Source organism: Phragmites australis, chromosome 5 (genome assembly GCF_958298935.1).
Source record: "Phragmites australis chromosome 5, lpPhrAust1.1, whole genome shotgun sequence".
Taxonomy (NCBI): Eukaryota; Viridiplantae; Streptophyta; class Magnoliopsida; order Poales; family Poaceae; genus Phragmites; species Phragmites australis.
Window position 1 is genome coordinate 37,890,180 of NC_084925.1, and position 10,754 is coordinate 37,900,933.

The 10,754-nt window shown below is 42.7% G+C and overlaps 2 protein-coding genes across 5 annotated transcripts; both read right to left on the bottom strand.

Annotated features, from left to right (window-relative positions):
- Positions 1 to 838: 838 nt before the first annotated feature.
- Positions 839 to 3,026, bottom strand: LOC133919513 (2-C-methyl-D-erythritol 2,4-cyclodiphosphate synthase, chloroplastic). Its single transcript, XM_062363930.1, has 3 exons — positions 2,516 to 3,026; positions 2,293 to 2,423; positions 839 to 1,297 (listed from the first exon to the last, which is right to left on the bottom strand). Exons 1-3 carry the CDS (start codon positions 2,829 to 2,831, stop codon positions 1,064 to 1,066), a joined length of 681 nt encoding a protein of 226 aa, XP_062219914.1. The 5' UTR covers positions 2,832 to 3,026; the 3' UTR covers positions 839 to 1,063.
- Positions 3,027 to 3,791: 765 nt separating this feature from the next.
- Positions 3,792 to 10,448, bottom strand: LOC133919512 (protein REVEILLE 6-like). Of its 4 annotated transcripts, XR_009909926.1 has the most exons (10): positions 10,102 to 10,448; positions 9,077 to 9,134; positions 6,863 to 6,986; positions 6,604 to 6,726; positions 6,405 to 6,527; positions 5,876 to 5,985; positions 5,472 to 5,531; positions 4,524 to 4,617; positions 4,290 to 4,456; positions 3,792 to 4,054 (listed from the first exon to the last, which is right to left on the bottom strand). XR_009909926.1 is itself a non-coding variant. In XM_062363929.1 (9 exons), exons 1-8 carry the CDS (start codon positions 10,260 to 10,262, stop codon positions 4,555 to 4,557), a joined length of 819 nt encoding a protein of 272 aa, XP_062219913.1. In that variant the 5' UTR covers positions 10,263 to 10,448; the 3' UTR covers positions 3,792 to 4,456; positions 4,524 to 4,554. The 4 variants fall into 4 exon arrangements, 3 of the variants coding, with proteins under 3 accessions (XP_062219913.1, XP_062219912.1, XP_062219911.1); XM_062363929.1 differs by having other exon boundaries at positions 3,792 to 4,456; positions 6,405 to 6,524; XM_062363928.1 differs by having other exon boundaries at positions 3,792 to 4,456; positions 4,529 to 4,617.
- Between the last annotated feature and the right edge of the window lie 306 nt (positions 10,449 to 10,754).

Sequence of the window (10,754 nt, forward strand, 5' to 3'; positions counted from 1 at the left end):
AGATGGAAAGACTCTAAAAATTAGGACTGAAATGAGGAGAATCGATTTGAGGAAGGAGATCGGGTGGAGCTTTGTAGATGTTGGTGGGGTTGAGGGTTTTAAGTTCGTGTCAGCAGATACAAGGCATCGCGATGCTGAAAAAATATATTCAGTGTGGCACAGTATGAACAAGCACATGGCGGATCTAGCTGCTGATGTGCATCAACTGAGTCCAACTAGTGTAGTTTAGTTGATGTCAGAGATGTTTTACAGACGAATATATGTGAGTGATGAGACCAGCCATTTGTAATTTATTAAGTCACGAGCTTAGACTTGAAACTACAACAGATCTATTGTTTTGAATACTGGATATAGGTAACAATAACAAGTAAATAAATAGAACGCAGATAGAACTGGAGGACGCTGGAGTATGTTGTGTGCTTAGCAGCTCCATTTTGGTCTCTGTTTTGGACCTTGTGCTGTAATATGGTATGTAAACGAGTGTTACTAAGTTTCAATGGTAAATAGTATTTTCAACTGATGATAAAATGATCCGATGCGCCAGTAGAAATGTAGAGGAAAATCTTACTGATGTAGGATTCTTATGCTAGCAAGCTCACTGAAGCAGTAGGTTTGGAAATGCAAAATTGTGAATAGTTCTGGATGTGTGAATAGTTCTAGATGTACAGTGGGAAGCTCCAACTTTAGACAAACTACCTGTAGTGAAAAAAAACTGACGTTTTTTAAAACTTTTGAAAGTCAATAAAATGTCACATTGATCACTAAATTTCATTATAGTATATTTCAATAAAGTTATAATAGTATAGTTTATCAATTGTGAATCTCATTCCTAAATATAGAAGATAATCGCAAGAACGTCCAATATCATTGATGACTTGTAAAAGCAGAATAAATATTCATAGAACAAACAAACAAAACACAACCTAGACACAAAATTTCTCATTGCATCCATCTTTATTATATCTCCCACATGTCGATTCTTTTTTTTTTTTGAAACAGTCTTTTTTTCACTACGATACGATTCATTTCCTGTATTAAGATACAACTCACTACTTCGAGTGTTCTACTTCCGCATCAGGAGAACTACAGTATGAGCAGCTATGCTCCTGTTTTCCCCTAAACTGTCGACTTTCTCATGCGTCTTGGCCTTGAGATTAACAACAGATGGATCTGCCCCAAGCAGCTCACACAAGTTAGACCGGATTGTCTCCTTGAATGGACTAATTTTTGGTTTTTGCAAGATCAGCGTAGCATCAAGGTTGCCCAGCTCGTAGCCTGCTTCATGCATCAATTTCACCTGAAATTGCATGACAATCCAAACTCTTAAAAGGATAATAACATCAGTTATCAACTTGTATATTGCAGGCTACAACACATAGATGTATAAAAGAGTAGCAAAATTCTTGTATGAGAGGAGGAAACAGCCATGCTCTGATTGGATAACTGATAACATCCTGCATACATTGCTTGAAATTACTAAGAGGGAGTGGGGGGGGGGGGCAAATACTGTGATGCCTAAATTAGAGGAAACAAGCTAAATTTCAATGGTCAACGGGATTATGTAGAAAAAAATCATAGGATGATCCCAAATTCTAACTTTCTAAGGCATGGGAATACTTTCTGTCTAGCGAGTCCAAAAGTCCCAAGAGTTAATGTGCAGTAAGCGTCCTATGCAAATGGTGCATGCCTTGTACAAAATTTAAAACGTGGAATACTTTCTGGCCTTGAAGAGTCCAAAGGTCAAAGACCACATTCGCAGTCAACAACTCGTGTAAGAACTGCCACGACTTCTTGTACAACAGGCTGTTGACATAACCATGATTGAAGCATCTGATTCTTGTTGTGTTTGAGATTCAGGGGAAGAAAAACTAGAGCAACAGTAAAGTAGTGAAGCATGCAGGAAATGAACTGTGGAGTTTTCAAGGATGTATTTTGGGTCTGTTCATTCCAAACAGCATTCACGGAAAACAGCATTCTTGTTTGAAACAAGACGACACATAGTCACATAGCTACAACTAATTGGAGTAGAAAATGTAGTTAAGCAATATAGACTGCGGTGCTATATGATCACAAATTGCGATTTTTTTCAGCAAGCATCAGACACGAACTCCACAGTTTGTTCTGATAAAGCATTCCAAGCACTCGAAGCCGTCCTATTTACACTTGGTATCCTAAATCCTAACATGCTTACAGAAACCACATAGAATCGACTGCAAGCTCGTTTCTAGGAAAAAATAATAATTGACTGCAAGGAATGAACTTGATAGCGCACTAGGAAGTTGAGAAACTCACAGCTTCCCGCATGAACACCGAAGAATCGGCGCCCTTCCACCGGGGGTCGGAGTCCGGGAAGATCTGCCCGATGTCCGGCAGCCCCAGCGCGCCGAGAATCGCGTCCACCACGCAGTGCAGCAGCACGTCCCCTGCGCACAAGGCAAAATCCCCACAAGCGCGGTCACGAAATCGATACGACCCAGTAACAGTAAGCATCTATAACAGCGGCCAAGGCGCGTACCATCGGAGTGGGCGTCGCAGCCTCGGTCGTGGGGGATGTTGATGCCGCCGATGATGAGCGGGAGGCCCGGCTCGAGGCGGTGGAGGTCGAAGCCGTGGCCCACGCGGAACGGGAGCGCCGGCGGCTTCAGCGCCGCGGCCACGGCGGCCTGGTGCTCCGCCTGGACCGCGGCCGCGACGGCGGGAGACGACCGCCGGATGCGCAGGGACGGCCGGGCAGGGGACGGGCAGGACGCGGCGCCGCCGGCGCGGGCTCGTGGCGCGGTGGAGATGGGGGAGGAGGCCAGGAAGAGGGAGGAGGAGGGGGCGGTGGCCATGGCGCCGCTGCTGGTGGTGGTGGGCGTGAGCGAGGTAGCGCAGTGGCCGAGTTTTTTTCTGGGGTCGGCCCGGGGAGGAGCGCGACGGGAATGGCTCTGCGTTTTTCGTGTACCTGAATTATTTGCGCGAAGGCGAGACAAGCATCTGGCGGCGGAGATGAGATGGCGGCAGCGCAGATTGGAGGTTTTCCTCTCTTAAAGTATGGTACCTGTTGATGGCTGCCTAACATTTTTGACCGAAATTAGCACGAGCGTTCCAGTCCAAACTCCAAAGCCTTTGCAATTTGATGAAGCGGTTGAGGTTTGTGAAATGTGAATTGTGACTCTTACCATGGTTATGGGACTCCAATCCAAGAGGCCAAGACACACAGGTGCCACATAGTTGGGCTAACCCCGGTTGGCCATAGTTAAGCGTTTCCAAAATAAAATTATCCTACATAAAATTATCCTACATAGAAATTTTATTTGCCAATTATATATATATATATATAAGAGGTATATTCTAATAGCTTATTCTGTAGCCACTTACGTTTATGATTACGGAAGTATAGATTTACATAAACGTAGGTATAGATTTACATACCTGGACCACGAGTACCTATGACCACGAAAGTACAGATTTACTATACCCGTGACTGGAAAAGCCTAATATGAGATGGGAAAACCAACTACCGAAAAAACTAATTCTAAGCCCGAAAAAATGTCAACGGAAAAACTCATTATTTTACCAGAAAAAACCCATTTCAAGACCGGAAAAACTTCTTGTAACTATAAATACAGTGTAGTCCATAAAAATGATTTTGCAGTTACGGAGTGAGTTTACTTAGTTTGGTGGCCAGCATGCTAAATAGCTTACTTAGCGCACTGGGAGTTAAGTTCAGTATTTGCATTGGCCCTTTCAAAATCATTGCCAGAGTAACCAAACTGCAGATATACAAAAAAAAAAAAAAGGAAACAATGTGGCAAGTCACTGGGTTGCTTTTACACTATAGAGAATTCGAATGGTAGCACAAGTCTCCTTTACATTCAAAATTTATTTTTCTATTACACAAGGGCAACGCCCTATGCACAATAGGAACAAGAGTTACATGGGAACGGGGAAGGCAAGCCGCTTTACAGCACTACGATCACCTCAATTGAAAGTTACACACAATGTTTGCTCAGACGGAGTAATTTGACAATGTCATGGGAATGGAACTCATGGCCGCGTGGGGCAGAAGCTCCTTAGCAGATAGCAGCCAAAAACGAAACTATTATCAGCAACAGAACTCAATGGAGGGAAAAGGGAGCAATCAGCGTTACCCAAAATTTCCTTTCCTCTTTCCATTACTAAGAACAGACTTTAACTGAAGCAACATTCGGGCACCTAGATGACCAAGCTTTTGGGGTAGGAAGGCTGGAAGGGTACACGCGTTCAGGGCAAAAATATATATACACATCAGGTCACACAAATCTCACCTTTTGGAGGCCTACTGTACACGGTTGTACCCATCCGAAGGCTTGAAGGTATCTAGAAACACAAAGGTGCAAACGCCTTCATCAGTGCCGCGCCAGAGCACCATACTGAGGTCTGTCAAACTGAAATTATATGCCGAGAGACCTGGCCTCACTATTCGCCTTTATTCCTGAAATAGTTGTGAACTTGTCAGTACATTATAGGAGGAAAGAGGGGGGGGGGGCAATTAGGCACACCTTACATTAAAGGCGCACTCATTGCTAGAGCTTAACTCCTGGAGCTCCCTAGCTCAAGTACATCAGAAGTGCTATATGAAGATAGCAACTTCCTCTGTGTCAAATGGCATAGAATACAAGTTAGTTACATTTTTCGTTTGAGATGAATAAGAGTTACATCCTGATAGATAGCAGAACTATCCTGAATGCTAGAGTTAAATAGCACTGCAAATCAATTCCCACTGCTACCGTACCTGGTTAGCCTCTCATGCTTAGCGCACACTGGATTCTTTTCTGAAAACTAACATTTTAGGGAAAAATATATATGAATTTGGTACTGACTTTTTTTTATTTTAGATATTCCCATAGCTTACGATCCTGTGGCTCGTCACTTACGCAGTGTGGGTGTCAGGACATCAAAAGTTTGTGCTATACAAGACGGGTTCAGGGTTCGAACCTAAGACCTGCTCTACTGAGTATTGCATCACAGTTGGCAAGCCCTGCTAGAAGCACCAAATGTGATTATTAGCATCAACTTTAAAAAGGCAACAGTGAAAAAATCATGTGCAGTTTCTTTATATGAAAGTAACTTCTGCTACCAACCAGTTAAAGGTTTCAAACATCTGAAATGGTTTGCTATGTCATCAAACATGTATTTGTGGGATTTGCGAAGTTGGCTACCTTGACAGCACAGTATATAATAACTGTAAATATATACATTACACAGCAATACAGGCATAACATCATCACATAGTTCTGCATACGAATATTTTGAGTGGTAAAAAGGAATATAGAAGGACAGATATCATAGAGAAAGAAGCAAACAAAGAAATATGCAACAGAGATCTAAAATATTGCTTGAGCAGCCTGTATTACATAACTATCACTGCCAGGTGGCAACATGAAATCATGAAATTTTAGCAAACAATGTAGTGCACGCATCATCCAAAGACAGGTTGTCAAGCTTACTTGATCTTCAAAATCAGGACTTGTCAAATTGATGGAGAGATTCCTCATCAACAACAATGCCTAAAGTGAAAGGAAGACACAAATGCCAGTCAACGAACACAAGTAGAGAATTCCAAACGGTGATTTTAAGCGAATGTCAAATTCAACATGCTTTCTCTTGGTTTCAACAAAGATTACAAAGTGATGACCAAAAAGTTCATTGCAATGATTGAATGAGGAGAGCTTAACTATTCTCAAGAAAAATTACGTAATACAGACTAGAGAGAACATTGTCTATGCTTCTGTTGTTGCAACAATAGATTTGGTAGAAGCCATTATGTTGGAGGAGAAATGGTGCAATACCGTGCACTAGTATGACTTTGGTTATGAAGAAAGAAAATAAGTCATATTTATGATTGACATACCGTTTCAACATCAATTGGATTCATCTCCTTGAGTTTCTGCAAATGACCACTTGTGCTTGGATCAAAAACACTACCCAAGAAGCTGTATACTTGCGTAAAATCCGGCATAACTGTATCAGATATTTGAAAGAGAATTGAAATGTCAACAATGCTAGTCCGTATAATACAAGCAAATCGTTTGTTCAAGGCCAAAACCCCAATATTGATGCTAATAAAATATAGGGTAAATTTAAAGATATTAAGAAAGTATTTGTAATGTGTCAGTGCAAAGAAATGGACTGCACTATTTTGTTTTACTCCATTTTAGGTCCCATATATGTCAAGCATAATCAGTAAGTTATTGGTGGTTGTGTTCACTCTAAAGAAGGAACCAGCTCCTTTTAGAATGTAACATACAAACTCAGAAGAAAAAGTGCACAGGGAGGAAGGAAGATCAAAACATAAGTCTCAGAAATAGTAGCGGTGGTTAGAATATGATAAATTGCACTGCACTGTAAGGTAATTATAAGAAATCTCAAGAGGTACTGACGGCGGAGTGACGAAACTTGATTTATCTGATCATTGGCTTCACCAGGTTGCCATGCCCTTGGAGGGCCTTCACTACTGCTCGAGCAGAAATTGTTTGGACCCATTGTTCCAGCACCTAAATCTTCTGAGTGAAGGATAAGAATTAAATGACGAATATTACAACGAAACCCTTACAGAGAAGAGGCACTTGGAATACAAACCTTTCACCATAGATGAGGTGACAACTGGTGGGATGGAATTGTGAGCCCATGAAGAAACAGTTGCGTTCGTGCCTGAGTTCCTATGGATGGAAGATGAATCTGTCTTGAGTGTAGAGCTTGGTTCTGCAAGCCAACACAGAGGATATGCAAGTAACTATTTGACATAAAACGGATGCTGGCAATAACAAAATACACATCCAAAACAAAGTTGATGTCAACCACAGCTTTTTTGGAGACTTCTGTGCATATGAAATCTCACCATTTTTGGAGGCCTTCTGTGGATATGGATGAACAGCTTTGCGCTTTGGTCGCGGAGGTGGGACATGTTCGCTGGTTCCATTTTTCTGAACCTTCAAAAAGTACTTCTGTGCATGGCTCCTTATCTGCAAAACAAAGCCAGAATGCAAAATGTAAGTAGTTTTATTGGAGAGATAATTGATAATGAAAATATTAGGAGCTCGTGCAATGTTGACAAAGGAGCGTCTCAAAACAACGAGATTCAGACAGCCTGCAATCTTCTTCTCTTATTGCCTTGACAAAAAGAATGCAACCCGTAGTTTTTTTATTTCTCAACATGCATCTGAATTAATAAGGTGTTCTAACTAGGATTTGATAATTAATAATTAATGATTTACTAGAAATATGGTATATCCTGAGGATATAGTACCATCGTGCACGTATCCGTTACCTTGTATGGTAGGTTAATAACTGTCATAAGGTAAATAAGGCATGTGCAGATATTTCAAACAATTCATCGTGTTCCACACGAAACTGTCCCCGGATCAAAAAAGAATTCTCCAAATAACACAATCTAGGAAGGTTACGTTTGAGACTTTGAGTATGTTATGTCTCCCTGACCCAACTATATAAGGAGGGGAGAGGGTACGTCAAGAAGGGGTCGGACAGGCGAGACAGAGCCAAACAGAAGCAATACAAGGTCGAATAGAAGCAGAAATAACACATTGAGATCCACAGCAGATTCAACCCACGATCAAATTCATCCGACAAGAGCTATTCGTAGGAGTAAATCTAGACACATCCCCATCGTAATTGTCTTCTTCTGAGATAAATCAAGACAGCATAAGACGTAGAGTTATTATCCTAAGGGAGGTCTGAACCTGTATAAAATCTCATGTCATCGTCTTTGATTGGCACAATTGATGAACATGTATCCTTACTTTAAATAAGTATATGCATAATCAATTTTACTAATCGTCGACAGTTGGCACCATCCATGGGATTATGATAAGACATGCCTTCATCAAATAAACGCATCAAGTCTCCAGCAATGAGCTAGTTCAATGGCGGGTTCTATGACAACTTCGGACCCGACATCTACATGAAGCCTGATGAGTTGACAGAGGTTCCTCGATCTCCGATGGCGAATTTCTGCGTCGAGACTTAGAGCTCGAAGGTCAAGATGATTACTGACGTGATCATACAGCTAATAGATCAGAAAACCCAACTACTACTACGGCCTCAGTTTCCTATGGCCTTTACCACCAAGTAGTCGCCAATGTAGAGAAAGATTCCGGAGGATGAACCTTGCTTCTCAGAGTTCGACGCAACTACAAACGAAGAAGGCAGCAAGACTACGATGTCAATACGCTCTCTGTTGGTTAGTAGGTGGACCTGGTGATGGTTAGTCCTAGCCATGAGAACCCTAACGCATGTAACAGTGATGACGGGGCACGACGAGAAGAATCGAGTCCATCAAGACATTTCATACCAGCGTATGTTCGATATGAGCGTGAACGTCGTGAGAATCATCATACGCTGTCTGGCCGAATGATTTTTGGCTCATTGGGCCGACAAGGTAATGAAGGGTAGTTTATTTCTGATACTGCTCAACATCTGCAAGGTGCAAAAACCCTAGTCTTGCCTCAAGGGATGTTGAATACTCCAGAAGGGGCGTGGTGGTTGAAGGACATTGCCAAAGTTATTACCGATGCACAATAATGGGCAGAAGTCTCCAGCTTGGCGAGATCAACCACTCGGACGAGGTTGGGTAAAAGCATAAGCAACCCATTGAGATCTACAGCAGATTCAAGTCATGATCAGATTCATCTAACAAGAGCTTTAGGATTTAAAACACGAGAGAACTCGTCGAAATTCATAAGAATAGATATAGATACATCCTCATTGTAATTGTCTTCTCCTGAGATTAATCAAGGGAACACAAGACGTAAGGCTATTATCTTAAGAGAGACCCGAACCTGTATAAAATCTCATATCCTCTTCGATGCGCACAGTTGATAAACAAATATCCCTACTTTAAATAAGTATTTGCATAATCAACTTTACTAATCGTCGATATGTTCTATTCTGCAAGGATGTGGAGCTATCGATTTGGGAAAAAACTCTCTCTCTCGACAGACTGTGATCCAACTAGATGCATCGGTTCACTTCAATCATTATAGCATAAAGTCTTTAACCGGTAAATGACTTCTTGTTCCATTCATAATTGAAATACCTGGATGACAGTCTTTGAGCCAACAAAAGCTTCTATCTTTTTCCAGTCACGGTCAAACCTGGAAAAAAGGATCCAACAGGTTTTACACATGAATGTCACATGTAAGATCCGATCTTATAATTGACTGCCAATTCTTTGGCACAGATATGTAAAATCAACCACAGTAAGTGTTACATTGTTGGGGCAAAAGGCACGTTACTGGCACAATCATAAGCAAAATTGTTGCACTCGTACACAGTGAAAAGAACTTAGTACAGAAATAATGTAGTGTGGACTCATGAGTCTATGGGACCAATAGAATTAATCATACAGTACAATTGTACAAATCGTGGTGCTCAAAACGTCCATCGGTTCAGGGTACGCTCAACCAGGCCCAGATTAGTACTTACAATCAAAATACTGTTAAGAGATAAACTCTGAATCAGAAAAGCCTGTAGGCTAATTGCAGGAACACATGCTTTACCGACTTAAAAAAATCTAGTGTGTAGCCTACCCGACCAATTGACACCACCGCTTCAGCAAAGAGGACTACAGTCTTCATCATTTGAAGTTCCAACATGTGCAAGCTAAATTCTTGAAAATCCTCTTGGACTCCCAAGTTGTGCTACTATTTATTCTGCTGGTGAACCACAGTAGTTTAATACATCTCTTTTTCCTATTGTTTCACTTCCACATAAAAAGGACAACAAATCTTCAACTAATTAAGTTATTATTTTTTACCGAGAAAGTTCTGAATTTAAATCCAAAGAGAACAAATGAAGTCATAAAAAATGAACAAGAAATCCAATACGAATTAACAAACAAATATTTGCAGCAAACTATACTGCTACTGTTTTATATCAAGTGTATGGACAATGCACAGAACATCAAAATTCAGCACAACCTAGTTAACGCATCGAAAAGAACAGGAAAAATCAAATCTTTAGCCCAACGACCGCACAAAGGCCGAAGCTTCAGACTTTCGAGCAAAGCACGCATCAAAACGGTGGAGGATAACAAGTCCCGATGGGTTTGCGTCTGCTTACAGCTGCAGGGCCTCGAGGAACTTGTCGTGCTCCTGCTCCGTCCAGCTCTCCCGCGACTTGGTGATGGTGTACGGCTTCCTCACCTTCTTGCTGGCGTCACCGTCATCCCCCGCCGCGGAGGCGTCAGTCGGCGGCGGCGGCGGCGTGCTGGCCGAGACCATGGAGGGGAACGGAACGGAGGGGATCTCAGCGTGCGTTGGTTGTCGCGTCGTGGTGGCCTCGCCGCTCGCGAGGACTTGGCAAGTTGGCTGTGAGCAGCGTACCGGGCTCCGGTCCGCGTGGCGTGGCCCTGGGTGGAGGTGGGAGTGTGTGGGCGGTGGCACCGCGGCCCTGCCGCGCGTCGTTTGGTTGGGGGAAGGGAGGGGAGGGGCGGCGTTTTTTCCGTCCGTTTTGCGTGGTGTGGTGCGCGCGCGCGTGCGTTTGTGGCTGCGCGAGCGGCACTGCCCGCCCACTTGCCCGCAGTCCCTCTCGCGCTGTCGCGCTCTCTGCTCGCTTGTCGCCTGCTCGTTTGTGGCTTGGTTTGTGTGGCTGCGCGAGTATTTGCAGTCACAGCTGTTGCATCACGACTTGTCCTGCTCAACCGTGTGATAAATCCGGCATCAACTCCATGCGTGAGCTTATCATGCACGCCTAGATATGATACATCAAAATAT